Source organism: Triturus cristatus, chromosome 4_2 (assembly GCF_964204655.1).
Source record: "Triturus cristatus chromosome 4_2, aTriCri1.1, whole genome shotgun sequence".
NCBI classification, from domain to species: domain Eukaryota; kingdom Metazoa; phylum Chordata; class Amphibia; order Caudata; family Salamandridae; genus Triturus; species Triturus cristatus.
In genome coordinates, this window is record NC_140586.1 from 321838097 (window position 1) to 321858375 (window position 20279).

Genomic DNA, 20279 nt, shown 5'->3' on the forward strand with positions numbered 1-20279 from the left:
CTCTGCCCTTGTTATTGTTGCCTCTGTATCCTCCTCTGTGGTAACCTCTGGTGAAGGTGGATTGGGTGGTAGACTTGTAGGAGGTGGATGGGGTATCAGACAAGTATCCCATGGAGTTGCCCCTGTAGGATGAGCGACGAAAAGAACGTCTGGGAGCTTGCGATTGCAAGGCTCCCATTGATTTGGCTGTATCTGTGCCCTTTTTCATCTTCTCAAGGGACGCATCAACATTAGGGCCAAAAAGGTGGTGTTGGTCGAATGGTTGATTGAGGATAGAGCTTTGCACCTCCGGTTTAAACACGGAAATGCGTAGCCATGCGTGCCTGCGAAGGACGCTTGTGTTCACTGCTCTGAATGCGGTATCTGCTACATCAGGAGCACACCGGATAGAGGTGTTGGTGATAACTTTACCCTCTTGTATTAGGTCGTTGGCCTTATGTTTGTATTTGTCCGGGAGGTGTTGGAGCAGGGACTCCAACTCATCATAGTGAGCCCTATTGTATCTGGCTAACAGGGCTTGAGTATTTGCGATGCGCCAAATATTAGCTGCCTGGGACACTGTTATTTTGCCAGAGGCATCCAGAAGTTTAGACTCCTTGTCGGGTGGAGCTGCATCACCTGTTGTCTGCGAATTAGCCCTTTTCCTAGCATTTGAGACGACCATGGAGTCTAATGGAACAGGGCCCCTAATGTAAACTGGGTCTGTAGGGGCAGCTTTGTATTTTTTCTCAATTCTAGGATTGATGATCCTAGTCCTGACGGGGTCTTTAAATACTTCTGTAGCGTGTTTAATCACCCCTTTGAGCATGGGTAAACTGGATGTGGACCTTTAGATGGTTTCGAAAGTGTCCGCTAAAAAATAGTTTTCGACCGGTTCTGTATGTAGGTTGACCCCCGTGGTACTGGGCATCCCGGTGTATTAGCTGATTAAACCCCATGGTATCTTCTGGTGGGGAAGGCCTAGAGGGGTAGATGTCCTCTTGTGGAGCATCAGGCGTATTATAGTCATCCCAGGGGTCAGGAGAGCCTGGTGTACTGGGGTCATCTAGTGGCATGTTGTCACCGTCCCCTGTGTCATCATGTGTCGTCGTCCTCTACGGGTGTACGGGATGGCGTAGGAGAAAGCGGTCGGGGAGGTGGTGGAGAAGGTACCCTAAGAGGTGGTGGAGCTGGTGCAGGCATGTCCAGTGGTCTTTTTCTGGAACTAAGTCAATTGACCGATTTTAGGGTCTTTAGTTAAAGTTTTTTGGTGAGGGTCTGGTTGAAAAGCTCTTCTGAAAAAGGTTGGGTGTTCGGTGTCTGCATCGAGGACTTTTTCGGTGCTGGCTGCGGAGCGGGTTTGGGCTTCGAGCCATGCGATTTGTCAGTCCCTGTGTGCTTCTTCGGTGTCGATGCTTTTTTCGTCTCAGAGTGTGAGTCCGAACTTTTGGGGAGTGGCTTCTTCATCAGCTCAGAGTGGTTTTTCGGTGCCGGGGAGTCACTGGTTGCAGTCTTCGGTGCCGAAGGCTTCGGGGTGGAAGTAGCAGTCGGCCCAGAGGATGGGTGCGGTTTCTTTTTCAGTGCCGATGACTGTGTTTGGGCACCGGTGGCAGGGAGACTCGAGCCGGAGTCGCCGGAAGGCTTCGTCGGCTTCTTTGCCGGGCCCGAGGGCGGGGCATGGGAAGCAGTGTGTCGTTGTGCACCTGAGCTCGAAGGCGAAGGTGTGACCGAAGCCTTTGTTGTTATAGGTTGGGGTCGACGTCTTTACTTGCAACCAGTTTAGCTGGTGTCACTTCTTCGACGTCGGAGTAATCTGCTTCGGAGGCGCTGATGAGCTCTTCTTCGACCCGCTCCTCTGGCACATCGACGCCCTCCTGGAAGATGTCGTCTGGGATCGAACTCGACGAGCGAGCCATGGTCCTTCGAGCTCGTTTATCCCACATGGTCTTCTTCGAGCGGAAGGCGGCACAAGCGGGACAGTCTCTGGCCTCGTGCTCGGGAGAGAGGCAGAGGTTACACACCTCCTGCAGATCGGTGTGCGAAACTTCGACCCACATCGAGGACACTTTTTGAAAGGCGTCCTTTCCATGACCCAGATGCAAAGGCTCCGGTCGGCCCGAAGGCCTTCTTCGAGGACCGGAATCTAAGACTGGTAGAGATGCGCTCCGATTAGGGTTCGTGACAATACCGTCAAAGGTGAAGGATTGCGCGTCGAAACAGGAATCGGTAACACATCCGAACCAGATGGCGGAAAAAAACAATCTGAGGATGGAGCCGATGCCCATGCACACTATGATCCTAAGGAGGAGTCACATACCTTGTGACTTCCAAATACTTTCCAGGACTAAAACAAGTGCAAACATCCGGACCCAACACCAGATGGCGATCTATGCATAGTGTGTACTCTGCAGCTCATATGCCTCGAACATTGCATTTTGCCCACCTTCTGTCTTCAATACTGTTTTAAATACTGTCTGCCTTCATTCAGTGCTTTTGGTCAAATTAATGTATTGTATTGGTTCGTTGGGAATCTTCCTCTGACAGAATGTTTAGCTGGAAAAGCAAACCAAACTGAAAGAAGTAGATGTTGATGCAGATTTAGACTGGGTACCCGAAACCTGTAATGTGCCACTCACATTTATTTATTTAATTTATTTTAAGTTTTATATAGCGCTAGCTCCACCCGGGGGTATCTGAGCGCTTTACATTTGCATAAAAATTATTTAGGACAAAACGGAGCAAATTGTTAAATAGTGAGGCAATTGTACATGGAGGACTAAAAGATTCAGTTGGGCACATACAAATAATAACAGTAAAAGTAGCAAAAGGGTAGGTTCAGTGGACAAAATAGCGCATGGAGGGATAGGGTATGTGAGAAGGCGATGGAGGGGAAAAATTAGGATAGGAAAAGAGGGAAGTAGGGTGGAGAGGAGTGGGGCTGTAGAAGTGTGAGGCGAGGGGGAGAGCGGTAGTGTTTAAGGGAGGAGGGGTGGGTAGCACAAGTATAGTAAGAGTGATTAAGTACCCTAATATTGATTGAGCAAGTGTGTTTTAAGGCCTTTTTTCGAAACTGATGTAGGAAGAGGTACAACGAAGAACTTTGGGGAGGGCATTCCAGATGCTGGGGGCTTTTCTAGAGAAGGAGCGTGACTGCGAGGCTTTTTTCTTTAATAGCGGGGGGACGAGAAGAAGTGCGTTTGAGCTTCTCAACGTCCGGGAGCATCCTGCTTTAGTGAGTTTGTTGGAGAGGTAACTTGGTGTCTTTTGATAAAGGGCTTTGTGTGTAATGCCGGCAATTTTATACCAGGATCTGCCTTCAATGGGAAGCCATTTGAGTTCTTTGAGGGCAGGAGAGATGTGTTCAAGACGCTTACAGTCGGTTGTTAGTCTGGCCGCTAAGTGGAGGACAGATTTGAGGGGGGCAAGGTGAACTTTGGGTGTTCCGGAGAGTAAAGCGTTTCCGTAGTCAATCTTAGAAAGGACTAAAGATTGGCTAACCGATTTGAAATCTTCTGCAGGAATGAACGGTTTGATTTTTTTGAGAAGCCGGAGTGAGAAGAGTGCTCCTTTTGCCGAATTGTTTATATTGGTATTGAGCGCAAGCTTATTGTTGATGGTGATGCCAAGAGATTTGACTGATTTGGCTAAGGAGAGAGAGAGCAGTTAAGGGCATTAAGGTCAGCTATCCATGCTTGAAAGGGGAGAGGGTTCTTTTTGGGAGAGAAGAGAATGATTTCAGTTTGTTTGGATTAAGTTTGAGATGGTTTGTGAAAAACCAGGATTGAATCTTGGATAGGGCTGTGTTTAGGTGTATGATATCTGAGTGGGATTTGATTTTATAGTACAGTTGGGTGTCGTCAGCATACAAGTGGTAGTTAATTTTGGCTTGTTTAAGTATGAGGGTGAGTGATTCCATAAAGAGGTTGAAGAGGGCAGGAGAGAGGATAGATCCTTGGGGTACACCGAGGGAGACCGATGTAGGGCAGGAGAGGCAGTTTTGAATTTTGATTTGTTGGGTTCTATGATGGAAGTATGAGGTGAACCAGTTTAGGACAGTGCCACTAAGGCCGAAATGATCTTTGAGTGCATTGAGTAAGGTTGAGTGGTTAACTGTGTCAAATGCAGCAGTGAGGTCAAGAAGGATGAGTATGCAAGACTCACCCTTATCCAGGGTAAGGTGGATGTCATCGACCATGTTAAGCAGTGCGGTTTCAGTGCTGCAACCTTTGCGGAAGCCAGATTGAAGGGGGTGAAGCAGGTTGTTCTTGTCAATGTGCTTATCCAGTTGAAGTAGTGTGCATTCTTCAAGGGTTTTGGAGAGTAGTGGGAGGTTGGAGATAGGGCGGATGTTGTTAGGGTCATTGGGATCGACCTTAGGATTTTTGGGTATGGGCGTGATTTGTCCAAGTTGGAGTGAGATAGGAACACATCCAGTAGAGAGGGAGGCGTTAATGATGTTGGTCCAATAAGGGACAATGACGTGCTTTAGTTATTGGGTGAGAGCAGATGGGAGAGGGTCTTTAGTGTGAGAGGATGGTTTTGGTTTGGATAGGATGTTAAAGACTTCAAGTTCAGAAACAGGGTGGAAATTCAGCCAGGCAGCTTTATTTTCAAGCAGTGGGTTGGAGTGGTGTGGTTCAGGAGGGGGGGGGGGGGGGTGAAAGAGATAGAGATAGAGATAGGGGATGGGATCGGGTGAGTGTGGTGATAGAGTAGTATTCGAAGGACATTTGGGGGAGGGAGGGAGCTGGTTTGCATGGAAGGATAGATCAATCTTGGCGATGTTTTTTCAGAGAAAAAGTTAGCAATTTCTACACATTTGCTTGTGGAGGCTGTCAGGTTATGGGGTGCAGGGGTGGATTGGTTTCTCACGATATTGAACAGTTCTCTGGGTCTGTTTTTGGCGCGGGAGAGTTGCAAGCGAAAGAAAGATGCTTTTTCAGAGAGAATTTGTTTTTTGTAGGTGGATCTAGCGTTTCTAAGGAGGGCCAGATGGGAGGGAGAAGGGTGTTGTCGCCATGTTCTTTCGGCAAGTCTAAGTGAGCGTCTTTCCTTGTTAAGGTCAGAGGTAAACCATGATTTGGAGGGGAAATTTTTTTGCGTTTTAAGTTTGAGCAGGGCAAGTTGATCTAAGACCTAAACAAAAGTTTTGTTAACGTGCTCAGTAAGATCGTTTGCATTGAGAGAGGGTGGTATGAGACTAAGTTGGGTTTGAAGTTTGGACTCGAGTGCCAGGTGGGATTTTCTTAAGATTTCTGGACACTGTCGTGGCCTTAGTGTATTTAGCTGGTGCGGGCGGGGTTGGGGGGAGATCGTGAATAGTATGAGGTGATGGTCGGACCAGTCGATAGGGATGATGTTGGAAAGGGACGCCAAATCCGTGTTAGAGATGATGGCGTCAAGGATGGCTCCTTTGGCGTGGGCGGGGGAGTGGCAAAGTTGTTTGAGGTCGATAGTCTCAAGAAGATTAGTGAGAAGGCTGATTGCGGGGTCCTCTGGTTCGTTCCAGTGAAGGTTGAGATCTCCTAGGAAAAGGTTTTTGGTGTTGGAGAGTGACGATTGTGTGATAAGGTCCGATAGTTCGGCAAAGGGGAGAGGCTCACCAGGCGGATGGTAGATATTGTGTAGTTGAATTGGTGGGGAGGTTTTCAACTTCAGTTTGGTTCCAAGATATTCGAAGGTAGTCAAGTTTGTGTTTGTGAGGGAGAGTTGTAGTTCGTTTTTATAGATAATTGCTAAATCACCCCCTCTTCTTTCAGATATGTCTTTTCTGAGTATGGAGTATCCAGGGGTGGGTGAGTAGGTCAAGGATAGGTGTAGAGTGATCTTTGAGCCAGGTTTGTGTGAGAAAGGCGATGTCAAGATCGTCGTTATGTATGGTTTCTGATATTTCGGTTGCATGTCGAACAGCCGAGCGGCAGTTAACGAGCATGCACGATAGGGGTTTGGGGATGTTATTGGGAGGAGGGCATAAGTGAATGGTAGTAAGTTGAGGGGGGAGGTCTGGGGGAGCTGAGGGAAGAGTGGATTCTGCGGGTCCCCATGATAACGGGGATGATAGTGTGGGAGGGATGGGTCATTAGGAGGGAACTTGTCAAGGTAAGAGTCGCAGAGGTCAGACGCGGAGTAGTCTCTCAAGGAGCGAAGAGGCCAGAGTGTGCGGTTGTGTAGGGGCGTGATTGGCCAACGCTTAGGATATGGGCGTTTTGGGGGGCTGGAGCATGAAGAGGAGGCCAAAGAGGGGCGGGTTCTGGAGTTGAGAGATTTGAATTGATTGAAATCTATTCCGAGTCGGGCAAGTTCTGAAACCAAGGTAGAGATATTGCAGTCGATGTTGCGAAGTGTCTGAGTTAAGAGAGTGTGGAGGGGTGAGGTTGTGGTAGAAGTAGGGGAGGAGGTGGGGTCAGTATTGATCATGGGTGGAGGTTTGTTGTTCGGAGAGGGAGAGTGGTCATGGGGGGGGGGGGGGGGCAGTGAGGGTAGGACTGTGATTGTGTAAGTGGGGGAGGTCAGGGGAAGGGCGGGACGTGCGGTCCGGGGTTGGGAATTAAAGAGGGGCGAGGTAAAGGATGACGTAATAATGGATGTAGGAGATGGGGACTGAGGAGAGGAAAGGTCGTACGGGTTGTAGGGAGATGTAATATCCGAGTTGGGGGTAGGGTGTTTGGGGAGGGGGGAGGGAGGGCGGGGAGGCATGTTGTATCCGGGGTTTGGACTGGAGGGGAGTTTAAGAATGATTAGGGGTAGGAGGGGGTTGGACATTAGGGAGCCAGGTGGTTTGGGGTAAGGAATGTGAGTTACATGAGTTGGAGGGGGCAGATTCAAGAGGGGGAGTAGGAATGGAGGACAAAGAAAGGGGAGAATCATAAAGGACTGGAGTGACAGGAAGGAGCGTTAGCGTTGGAGATCTCAGTGGGGTATTGCGGGTGAGCAGAAGGGGGAAGAGTAGGAAAGGACTCTAGGAGGGGTTCAGGAGTAGGTGAAAGAATGTAGGACCGAGAAAGGGGAGTGGCATTGGGGTTGGGTATGACCGGAGGGAGAGGGGTTAGCGTCGGGAGGCAGGGGGTGGAAATGGGGGGTCTTGGGGATGCGTAGGTGAGGGGAGAGGAGCGTGTGTGGACAACTGGTGGGAAAAGGTGTTGAAAAGGTGTTTGAAAATGGAGAGGTGGCGTTCAGAGGCTTGAATCAGGATGTTGCCAGTTTTGTAATTGGAAATGTCAATTTCCCCAGGGAAAAGTGATGAGGGAGTGGTGGATAGTTTAAACCAAGCAAAATCCCTTACGGTTTTAGATACTGGTAGGCTGCGCAGGAAGGTGCTTTTCCATTTGGAGGTTCGTTTGGTGTAGAAAATGTAGTTGGTTTTAATGAGGGATATGAGGCTGTGGTAGTTGTCGACCAATCAGGGTTTCGGGATGACGGATTAGTAGATTGTGTTTAAACTTTTTTGGGGCATTTTTAGAAAGGTTGGGAGGGTAAGGGATGGACCAAGAATTGGGGCCATGTTTGGTGAGGGGGGTGGGGGGTGTTTGGAGGAGCGGGATGGATTGAGGAGGGACATAATAGTACAGTTGAATAGGGGTAGGCGGAGGGAGAAAGAATGGGAGACAAAGAGACAGAAGGAATTTGGCGACAAGGAGGGGTGGGGGGAGGACTTAGTAGGTAGAGGCGAGTGCTCAGTACAGAAGATGGGGGAGGGAGCCACATGAGAAAATGTAGGTTATCAATAGCACATCAGGGGTAAAGTGACCAAGTTAGTGCAAATAGAGAGGGCGCGTGAGGCATAATGATGGTCATCAAACAAGGAATAATATAAACGGTCAATACAGGCAGTATTCACAAGCAAATATGTCCAATTTAGAAGCCAAGTTAGTGTATATAGAGTGCGTGTGGTAAAAATGACGGTCATCAAACAAGGAAGTCCACAGGAGCGCTGATACCAAACAAGTTCAATATTGTAGGCCAAAAACAGACAAAAGAAAATAGTCCTGAGGTAGATGGGCTAAGTGAACAATTCTTTTGGAGGCCATTTTAGGTAGTGTTGCAGTTGAAGCAAGGCGCTCACTTTTGTTTTTAATGAACAGCAGATTTACAAGGTATTTCCTTCACTTTTTCTCCAAGCGTTATCTTATTTACAGTGTTATCATGGAAATGTGCTGCCAAGTTTCATGCAATATTTTGCACTTAAGCAAGCAGGTCTCTGGCTTGCTTGTACATCAGCAGATGTGTTAATACATTGAACCTTCAAACACTCTGCTGCCATAGAATTAACATTTACGTTAGACGGGGACTTTAAAAGGTTTGTAATTAGGTTACCCATGTTTGGAATTAAATCTTTAATTTGGAACTTCAATCTCGGTGCCTCTGCACCAATTGTCTTCCTTCCAGAACCTTTGAGAGCACTTTCCATCACAAGCTTTCAAATCTGTTACATCCTTCATCCGCAACCTTGGTCCACTGTGATTTATCTGGATAGTTTTAGTTTAAGATTGTAATCCACCATATAATTTGTTAACTTGATACAGCCCAGAGACAGTTGCAGATCTTTAGCTAAACAATGTTGAACAAGTTGGTTAAAAAGATAAAAATAAATCTTTTATCAAAAGTAACCCTCAGTTACCCATAGGATGTCGTTCTACTAGTTTGTGGGATCAAGATAACAATGTAAGACTTTTTCCTACTCCGATACTGCACTTTTTAAAATGTTTATTACTATTTTATGTTCATTAAAATACATGTTAGAGGCAACTCACTGTCACTGAAGGCTTGAGATCCAGAATGGCTAAATCATTTCTATGAAGAAGCAAATTTACTTGGCAGCCATTTATTTCTGATGGATTACCCTTGATACTATTTACAGACTTTTAGCTTGTTTAGAATGACAGAACAATAATGGCACCACGGCATAGCCTTGTTTCACCCATTATGTTTCGAAAGCCGTGCTGACTTCTCCCTGTGAGACAAGGCAGATCTGTGTCAAATTTTCCTAATGAAATTCAATAAGTGACAATAGACCATCTGAAATCTCCAATTATGCAGGTGTGTGCTGCAAAACCCATCGATCTGTCAAGAGCTGATTATAAAAAAAAAAGATACATTTACATTTCCCCCTCTGATTGACTTGCGTGCTATATATTTCTGTGCAAACGTCTGGTGCAGTGTTGATTTTTCAGTGTTCGGCCTAAATCCTGCCTGTTTCAGGGCGATTGGCTGATTATCTTTGGCCTAGTCCTCCGTATCCTTCAGCAGCATTAACTGAGCGATATTTTAGCTGTAGGCTGCAGGGACATCTAGACTTTATTTTCAAAAGCAGGATTTTTGCGGAGGAACCTTCCAACTAGATGAAGATGTTTCTGTATTTACAATAAGTTTAGCCAGCTCTAGATCTGTTGTAGACTACATTGGGTATCCCATCAAGATCAATGGCCTTATTTGATTTCAAAAGCTTTATGACCTCTGTAGGAAAAAACATATTTTTATATGATCAGCTCACCCAAGATTTTGGACCGGCTACTGCTGTTTTTTTGACTCTAGTATACTGGCCACAGATGTCCAGTTGGCTAAAACCTGATTGACTTATTTAACCTGCAGGAAAGAGCCCCTTTTTGGCATGATCACCACCACTTTTTGCCTGGTATTCGATTCAGTTTTGACAAAAAGCACTGGCTTCCTGCTGACCAGGTCCCCAGTGCCAGATTTGTTTTCCTAAAGCTGTACAGTTATTCCCTAATTGGCAATACCTTTAGCGCCCTTATAAGTCCCTAGTAATTGGCACCCCAGGTACCTGAGGCAAGGGCACTTAAGAGCTTCCCTAAGAGCAGCAGCATGTATTATGTCACCCTTAGGGACCCCTCACCTAACTTGTGCAGACTGCCATACCTGCCGACACTGCAATCAGTATAGATGAGTCACCTCTATAGCAGGCCTTACAACCCTAAGGCATGGTACACTATACTACATGTGTGGACAGATCTGCTTGGGAAGATATGCCCCTGTGCTGGGCAGTTCAATTACTGCAAGTGACCAGGGAAGCCATTTGAACACATGTGCTGGCCACTGGTGTAAAACGAGTTCCCCAGCTACATGAAGGCTTGGGTTTATTAATACATACACCCAGACTGCACCTTTTGAGGTGCCCCCTGAAAACCTGCCAACTACTCGTGTGCTGACTGTTCTTGACCAGCCTGCCACCACAAACAAGTTTTTCAGCGCCAGGGATGAGATCCTACGCTCTCAGGAGGTCAGGGACAAAGCCTCCTCCAGTAGAGGATGTTTTACACATTCTGCAGCAGGATGACCAGTAAATTAGCCTTTCAAGGCAGGGCGCTTCAAAGAGTCCATCTTCTTTGGTATGTGTATCTGGCTTCCCTCAGAGCTGATGCCCTTCCACCCCTGAGTTAGGCTGCCTGATGTGAACACGAAATTTAAAAGTCTGCCATCTTTGTAATGGCAGAATTAGGAACTCTTGGCCAGGGTTATGCACCCTTCCCACAGGAAGTGGTCCTATGGGGCCTAGTGACACCAGGGGTAAGTAGCCCATTACTACTACTCTTAAACTCTCCTAAATCTAGTATTTAGGGGAGAAACTGCCTCCAGGAAATCAGAACCTGTCGACATTAAAGAAGAAATCTGACGCTGAAGAGTCTCAAAAGCAAGAACAGACCAGCAACTGACCTGGTGCCAACCTGTCTGCTGTCCTCGACAGTTGCACAAAAGATGACTCGTCCTGCAGCTGCCTGTACCTCCAAAAGCCTGGGAGGGCTTGCAGCCTTCACCCAAGACCCAGGAATTTCCATGGAGTAGCGGAGCTGCTCCTCTACATCCTGCAGGCACCCCAAAAGAGCTGGGAGTATTCCGGACCGCCAAAAACCCAACACTGTAAATCACCACTGCACCTATGTTCTCTAGCCAGAGTTGAAGTGGGAATATGATGCCTGCGAGGTTCCCAGACCCTCGAGATCTGAAGTCCACCTTGGGTTTACTAGCTGTGGACTTCCGAACATCGCCTGCAGGCCCCCTCTACCGCGAGTGTCTCCGGTGTCAGGAACATGACTCCTCAGGACACCTCTGGGACTAAAGACACATTTGGTCCACTTCTCAGAGCATTGTGAGACTTGAGCCCCCTTGTTGGTTCATCCAAACTGGCCCCCAAGTCTCAGCCTGCAGCCTCTTTTATATCGGACCGACCCCCATTGACTTCAACCGGGTACCCGGCGCTGTATATTGCACCTCTGCACCCAGCTGCCCCAGTGCTGCCTGAGGTAAACCATTGGTGCTGCCTTGACCCTGCCCCCTACTCACCTTAAGTGCAGAAGATTGGTCCTGAAAGTTGCTTTAAGGTACCTGTATGCAGCATATTGGCCTTTCCTCCTAAAGATAACATTACCACTTCAGAAATTACACCAAGTGTCTACTTTTAAAAATTGAAAATATTTCTAACTCGAAACGTACTTATGTGATCGTGATGATTTTGGTGCCTAAATATATATAAAGATGCATATTAATTTTATAAATTGGTGTTGATTGTTATTGAGTTGTGTGCATCACTGATAGACATCTGCTGCATACACAAAGTCAAAGTCTCCTCCCTGTTAAGCCTAAGGCTGCTTGATCACACTACCCCCTAAGAGAGCACCCTGGGATTGCTAGAGCAAGCTCCTGTCCATTTATAAGGGGACCTGGACTATATATAGTACACCAAAGGGGTATAGTGTGCAAAAAGAACCAGCTTCCTGAACTTCCCCAGAAGTTCCTACTATATATTGTTCAAGAGGTACCCAGAGCTACTAAGGTAACTGTCACTAGTGGACTGCAGCAGGTAATTGTGCCACCACTATAGGGACAAAAGGTGAAAACGTGACTCAGCCTGCCACTACAGCCTTGTGTGGCAGCATTAAAACTGCCAACTCTACCTGGAATAATAAACCCTTTTGCCAGGTCAGAAGCTTCCTTTTTAATACTAAAAAGCTACCACTAGGGAAGGTCTCAGTAGCCCACTTGGCAGGGTGTTTAATATTAAAAAGGACATGTTTCGGTAGTCTTGACTAATATAGCCTTTCACTAGCTACCCTGCTAAGTGCTAACTTCCATTTGGGACCACCAAAGATATTACTCCAAGATATCAAAGTAGTTATGTTAAAATGGACTCCTTACTGCGATTAGCACTCCCAGATGCAGGAAACGAAGAATATCTGGTGGGAGGAGGTGTGACCTCCTTCAGCAGTTTGACTACCTCGTGCTGGACACCGGTAGCCCAGCTTCTAAGGGGCCATCGCCTGCCTGTTCCTTTGTGTAGGCAAACATGCCGGCATCTCCTCCAGAGGGGGTAAAACTGTTGCAGAACCGGTTTTCCAGGAGGAGTGCCTCATACTGGGTACACCCCAGGGGTATGACCCGTGTTCCTCACAGGGAGAGGCTTGCACAATTTTGGATTTGGGTAGAGAAATGTATCCTGGGATTGTTTGGTGGTCAAAGTGATGTAAAGTGGGAAGGGTTACCTCACAGGAACTATTGCTCTAATGGGTAGTGACTCCTCCGAGGTCACAAATTAGACTAATGGACTGCAAATAAAGCAGAAATAGACTGCCCCGTTGCTCCCTCGATCCAGCACAGAGACTCTGCATCTGCTGACCTTTAGGGACTTGCAAAGAGTACTATGCCTGCGGTTCCCTCTCATGGAAAAGCCTACATCAGGACAGGAAGAAGTGACTCGAAGGGCTCCTGGTAAGCATCGGGACCAACAACAGCTAAGGAACTCCGACTGGCTGCCGAAGTGCCTGTTGATAGATACAGACAGTCCTGACCTTCCCAAGGTGCCCTAAAGTTTGTGTAAACGATAACCGAAGTCAAATTGGACCCTGGTCCACAGAAAGAAAAGATCTACTTGCCTGTAAGCAACCGCTGTACCTGCTGTTACTTGGAGACCAGTTGACGGTGGCGACTGGACCTACACTGGACTTCCCTGCTGTATCGTGGGAGATTGAGGCCTTCACATTTGTGGATGCTGGATGGCCCCAGGTATTCTCACTGCATCTTTTCAGGATCATCCGCATCCCCAGTATCGGGATCACTTCTTAGCTTCACCCGTGGTAAAGGTCTAAAGTACACCGAGGACTCGACGACAGTTGGACCTGGTAGGTAGCTTTCTCCTTGAACCGAAGTGGTCCCTGTGACTGGCTCCCTGACCTGTTGTGACCCGTTCAAGTAAAGAGAAGTGACTGTTCAAGCCAGTTGGCTACTAACTGCTAAACTGCTTAAAGCGCTTTATTGTGTTTCTTTAGAGAACTACAGTGCTTTACTTACCTTTGAAAACTAATCTCTGGTTTCTATTATTCCATTTTTGTTGTTTTGGTGTCTATTTTGAGAGAAACCTAGACTATTTTTATAAATTGTTGTCGGGTATTTTTATTTTTCTGGCTTGTTGACTGTTTTGGTACTACTACATGCTTTACATTTGTATCTTTGCTTAAGCCTACCTGCTCTGTGCGACAGCGACCCAGGATGGAGCTAAAGGTTTCTTAAAGAAACCCAACTGTACCTGACATGGTGAGGTTTCATGACCGCACTTATAATAATCCACTTTCCTACAACCTCATTAATGTCTTTACAACCTACATATAGTTCCCAGTGAAGTTCACAGCTTGGGAAATCTGTTGGATTGACCTTCAAATGTTTGTATTCAACCTGTGGTTCATTCTTAATCAAGGTTGACTTGGTTTTGTTACCCTTCCAGAAGCAATGTGCAATCAGAGTCCAAAAGGCCTTAATATTCCTTTCAATAAAGCCCACTTGGTCCCATTTTCTTCTTAACCATCTTACTTAGTCCTTTTGATTAATTCTTTAAAATATCTATGCACCTTTTTAATCCTGGATGTCCATTCTGGCATTTGTTTCCAGGGGTGCTTGTAACACCTGTCAAATCAGTGAATGCTTGTTCCTGCACTGTGTATAGCCAGCCATTGGTATGAGCATTCATAGTGACCCATCTGGGGACTGCAATTCGATTAAAGTATTTCATCATAAGGTGTTCATACTTGCAAAGAGGTATGTTTGTATAGTCACTGCCTTTCTGTAGACTTATTGGTAATGAGAACCACCTTTTTCCAATTTTTAATCCTCATCCTGGAACATCTGAAGACCCCTTTGTCTTTTCTAAAGGCCAGGTATTTTACGCTGTACAGAATAAGAATCTTTCCCACTTAATTGTTCCCGTTTGCTTCTAAGGGAGACACCCTTCTATCTGTTTTCAGTTTAAGCATGGTAAAGTATCCTTTAGAAACCTTGTTTTCCCCCGGGGCATATAACTCCAATTTGGACTACTTGGTTACTGATTTAAGACTTGGCTCTCAATTTCTTGCTTTCCCATACAAAAGAAATCACTAAGAACATTGTTTTCAAAGAAGGTTCTCTTTGTGTTGGCCATGTTTTAATTTACCTTGTTTTATGATCCTCTCTTAATCCACATTTTGTTGCAACATGAAGGTACGAGATGCTGCAGGATAATGTTGAAGGATACCGTCGTGAAATAACCTCCCTGCATGAGAAATCTCAAAAGCTTTCAGCCACCACCCAAAAACAGGAGCAGATCATCAACACCTTGACCCAGGATCTAAGAGCGGCCAACGAGAAGCTTGCCATAGCTGAGGTGATTTTACAGTTCCCTTTTAGTATCTTGTTGCTGGTTTGCAAAACATTTCAAAATGTAAAGTTGACAAATACGTTTGCAAATGAATTTTTACTTAAGTGAAGGGTGGTTTCTTCTGTTTCCAATTTCCTGGCTTCAGAGCAAACACTTATAAAAATTTAACCACTATTTATGATTAAAGTCCTGATAGTTCAACAGGAACCTGGTTTAATCGAGAAGGTAGAGCCCTAACTCCTGGTGGAGATTTGTCTTTCCTTTGAGTCAAAATAAAATTGTGGCAGTAATTGAGGTGCAGATATTGGGGAATCTCATTGAAAGTACTGGTTAATTAAATCCTGATTTTAAGGGTTGCACAACATCTTATAAATGTGGATATAACCTTTTGATAATGGGGAGAAATGTTGTTGTGTACATGCCCCCTATACTTTGTGAAAGAATGGTATGATGCATATGGCACATGGTTTTCATAGTGGTTTTGCTTCTGACATATTAACATTTTTATATAGATGTATAGATATACACATACATACCTTTGTTGCTGCGATAAGTAAACCTTGCATTGCCCTATGATTAGATGCTAACCTCCGAACCAGTGAACGTTTCTAAACTCACCGCCTCATTCCCTAAATATAGAAGTATAGACTTCTGCAGAGCAGGTTACTTGAACTCTAACCAAATCAAAAAATTATAATTTTGGTACTATTGTATGTAGTCCATCCTGTATATGACGCAGGAAAAATGTTGAAAAAGAAACTGGGTGAGGAACTCTGCCTGTCACTCAAGGATTTCTGGGGCAGCAAGTGTCTGCAGCATGTCAATCCTTCTGATTGAAAAGGCTAGAACCAGAAGGCCTGATCTTTGTAAGAGAGCAGGAAAGACTCTTACTGAAACCTGGACCTATTTTGAGGACAACATATGAGTTGTTGCTTAAGTTACGACTTTGGCATAACTCTACAAGGCGTGTGTTAAAGTTCTCAGGCGGAAAGGACAGATCGAGACTAGTCTATTTCTTTGAACTTCTTTATTCAGACAATTTGGCAGACAAGCACTCTCCGTAATATATGCAGGGGAACAGGCTCATACGTCTTTTAGCTCGTGTCACTCTGCTCTTGGATCCTCTTGATTGTAGGATGCTTGGAAGAATTAAAAAAAAAAAACACAAAGAAACCAGAATCGGAGACCTCTTTCTCGAGTGCTTATCTCTACAGGGATAGGGAGTGAGGTAGTATGCACCAGCCGGTCACCAATTGTGAGAGAGTGGTGGGGGGGGAGAACAGGCAGGACTACACACTGACGTGCAAGATTCACTCCGTGTCAGTAACCCGCCTCCCCTTTTATGCCCCTAATCGAGCCCGTACCTCTGTAAGCCACTCTCTTCCAGGAGCGTGGCAGGTTTCTGCGCGGTGTCGCTGAAGTCCTTGTTCTCGGTCTGGAACGGCAGACGAGATCCAGGTGGCTCCGTTGGTTCCGTCGGGCTCCGGCGTCGGTGTAAGAAGGGAACTCCACTGGCTGGACTTGTTGACGGCGTCTTCTCCCGGTGTCTTCTGAAGTCCCGCGTGCACACCGCGTCTTCTGAGTTCTTCTTCTTTTACGTACTTCACCGCCGTTTCAGGGAAGACGCTATACCTAACCCACTCCCTCGGGTCGGGGCTAGTCAAAAACACCTGGTGATTCTTAAAGGGCCCGTAATCCTGTGGTGCTATGTTGCAGGCAGTTGTCACAAGACTGTCCTGAAAGGATTAAAAAAAGGCATGGCATGATCAGGGAGTGTATCGTCCTCTAGTTCATGTATAGGGGACTGGTCTGCGGCCTTGCGACAGTGTGCTTTCCCACACACGGGTGAACTTTGTTTAATACACCAGTAATGAGTGTGAAAGACAGATTAGCCCTGCAAAACACTAATTGATGTGTAATTGACATAGAGACATTGCTTTTGGGTTACTAACCATATCATAAAGGGATCAGGGGCACCGTGGAAACAGTAAAAAAAAAAAAAAAAAAAAAAGAAATTTTGTTGTTCACTGTATCACACACACTGTACTAAGAAGAATGAACACTTAAATAAAAAGTATTTATTACTACAGAAACAATCTGTTTCTCAGTATTTCTAAAACAACTACACAGATTATAAAAACAGCCAGAAGGCACATTATAAATAACGAGAATAAAATGAACATTTCTAGCATTCTTAAAATGTCCTTTAAAATGTTGTCTTGAACAACTTCATATCTATTTCTATATTATACTAAAAGAGCATGGAAGACAGAACAACTTGCAGTCTAGAGTTTTTTTTAGGAAGAAGAGACTCACTGCATACCTTGTTGACAGCAAAGGCTGTCTTTATCAGAGGAGGCATGAAGACCGTATTCCCTGCGAAGGGCAAACGCACGCTTCGGTAGTTCCTCCGAAACTCAGTGTTATGAGCGTCAAGCGAGATGTAGCATCTGCGAAGTGTGCTGACAGGTGCGACCGTCTCTGGCAGAATCTCTGGCAATAATCAGGGAGAAAGATCTCTCCTGACAAGTGCTCAAATGGAAGCCTTTGTGTATTAATTCTTATCAGAAATGGGAGTGTCTGACATGCATTCAAGAATGTCTGACATACATTATGTGCAACATGGTGTGGGTCTCTGACATTTGCTTATGAACATATAAGGTAAAAGGACTTAAATTCAGACTATATTATTTGCTTTATATGTCTGGTAGGTTCTTAATTCACCTTGACATGATGGAATGTAGACCTTTACCCAGACAAATGTTACATTGATCGTTCTATCGAACACTTTCACAGTTCTTAGAAAGATGAGGCCAGGCGACATATGCGACTAATATCAGACGTGACAGTGATTCTGCAAAAATCGGAAAAAATGGCGTCTTCCATTGTTTGAGAGGGAAGATGGTGGCCCCCATTAGTCACAATAGAGTTGAGGCCTATATAAGATGGAGTCAGAACTTACAAACTTTGTCAGAGCACACTCTTTAGTGCAAGCATGCAGTCAAAAATGATTCCGCTTCTCTGGCTAAAACTATGCCTACATCCTTGACTCTTATTTTCCATGAACTCCATTCTCCCCAGGGGTCTACTTGGACCATATGTTTTTGTTTTTTTAAATATTTTTTTTTTATTGAGCAGAGCAAGAGGTAGATAAAGAAAAACATTGCAAAGTACAATTAGCATTCATTTCATAGATAGTATGACTTTAAAATGTAAAAGTACAAAGAAAGAGAAACACTAATAAGTGCAATGTGCCTAGTGCATAACAGCAAAAGTACATATACGCAAAAAACCACTAAAGTGCGAGTGCTAAGCATGAATAGTAACAATAGTATTGCAATGAAAAAATCTTCGTTAACAGATAAAAATCAATACAGAAACATACATTAAGACAATTCACCGCTTCAGTGGTATAAGATCTATAAAGTGCTGAGTGCGTTCCCAAGGGAAGCCAATCAAGACAGTAAATCACTTCGAATTGAAAGTGCAATATGCCATGTACAAATAGCAAAAAATACAGTACTCTAAACCATTAAAGTGCAGGTGCGAGACATGGCTAATTACAAAAATATTGAAATCAAGAGAATTCAACATCATAACCACCACAATAAAAAGCCGGTTTCGAATGATTTACCACTTCCAGTATTTAAAATATAATTGCTAGAAAGTGCAAGTGCATTCTTAGCGGGCAAAACGAAAAGAAAAAAAGGAGATTCACTTTCAAATGGGAATCGGAAATGGAGAAGACCACTGGATATATCGCTTCCAAAATGCATTAACTATTAAGTCTTCTCCAATATTTCAAAAAACTTCCAATTTCGCTCATATTTTTGTACAGCTCCAACCCTCCTGGCATAGGCCTCCTCGAATTTTTTAACCCTTTTCATTTTATTAATCCATTTCAAATGGGAGGGGGCTTCATTAGATCTCCAATTTTGCAAAATTAAAGAACGAGCTACCGCACTAGCAATAAAAATAAAAACTCTTTCTGGGTTAGACAATTGTAAGTCTCCCTTGCAATAGCCAAATAGTACAGTCTCGGCTGCAATCGGAATAGTGTTACCGGTTGCACGCTCGATATCCATAAAGATAGCTTCCCAAAAAGACCTCAGACCGGGACATACAAAAAAAATATGGTGCCAACCACCTACCCAGGTTTGGCGCACCGAAAACACTTATCTTCTACGTCGGGAAACCTTTTACTTAAAGTAGAAGGTGTTAAATAGGCCAGCCACCTTGAGAGAAAGGCCATCCTCTTATAATTGGCAGCACGCAGTGCTCTGCCACCAGAGTGGCAGATCCACTCCCACTCCCTTTCGGATACACTTCAGTCAGTCACCCGAAATATTTTTTCCAGATGTTTCTGGATTAAAGGAGGGTGCATTTTTTTATGCATCAACTTATACCAGTTGCCTATCCCTCGTAGTTTGGCTCCATAAAGGGCAGTTGACAAATGATTGGGAGATTCAGTTATACCTCCATTACTTCTCAACCAGGAGACTAACCGCAGATATTCAAAATAGGCCGGTTTCCGACGAGCCCCTATCCTGGCCAATATTTCCTGCCAGGAAATCGGTCTATTCTGTATTATGAAATGTCTCAATTCGGTTAATCCGGAATTCTCCCATACATTAATATGACTAGCTTGTAACTGGAGGCCGAGGCCGGCACATTCTCTTAATTTGAGGTATTGAAAACCAGTCAGATTCATGTCCCTAAAAATTGCCTGAAGATGGAGTCAGAACTTACAAACGTTGTCAGAGCACACTCTTTAGTGCAAGCATGCAGTCAAAAATGATTCCGCTTCTCTGGCTAAAACTATGCCTACATCCTTGACTCTTATTTTCCATGAACTCCATTCTCCCCAGGGGTCTACTGGGACCATATGTTGATGGGCTTTGTGTGCTAGTCATCAAGTTGCCTCGAGTGAAAAGAGCAACACAGCCAAAGACCGGGTGACTTAAGGTGGGGCTGCTTTACAAGTATTGGCGAGCAGCCTTGGTACTCAATGGGGCTGAGCTGGTGAATATGGATGTTTATGCATCTTTTTTATCAGGCATGCGTTGACTCTGCCATAGGCACGCTGTGAGAGGGACTGACCTAGATTTGAGGCAGGGTGTAAACTGAAAATTGTATGCATGGTCCTGGGTGGGATGGAGTAGTCTGGCGACATGACTAGGGGTAGCCTAGTTAGTGATCTGGGGGTATTACTTTCTACCAGTCTGATAAGCGAGGGGTTTGAGCGTTCAGAAATGGAATTTGTTCATACGGTCAAATGTGGATTTCGGACACCCAGAGAAGGTAATGTCTAGAATGGAGTTCATTAAGCAGCGAGTTTAGTGCTAGGAAAATCTTGTTTAAACTACGTGGGATTGAAATATTTTTACACGTCCTACTTGTGTTTTGTAGTGGTTCGATATTAGTAATGATTTAGGTTACTGCTATGTATCCTTAAATTTCCTTTTAAAATTGTTAGCATTTTGGTTGTTCATTTTACTACAGGTGAGAGCAGAAAACTTGAGGAAAGAGAAGGATATGCTGAAGATGTCAGAAGCCCGTCTGAACCAGGAGAGGGAGTCCTTAATAGCTGGCCAGAGAGGGCAGAATCTCTTGTACACTAATCTACAAACTATCCAGGTGAGTTAAAGTAATGCTTTAGCATGTT

General features: G+C 45.0%; 1 protein-coding gene across 8 annotated transcripts in view; it reads left to right on the plus strand.

Annotated features, from left to right (window-relative positions):
- TPR (translocated promoter region, nuclear basket protein) overlaps window positions 1–20279 on the plus strand; it is a 645150-nt gene that overhangs the window by 122250 nt on the left and 502621 nt on the right. For all 8 annotated transcript variants that reach the window (XM_085601673.1, XM_085601674.1, XM_085601677.1 and 5 more), the window contains exons 18-19: window positions 14458–14620; window positions 20117–20251. In XM_085601673.1, coding sequence (XP_085457799.1) covers window positions 14458–14620; window positions 20117–20251 — 298 coding nt within the window. The remainder of the gene's footprint in view (window positions 1–14457; window positions 14621–20116; window positions 20252–20279) is intronic.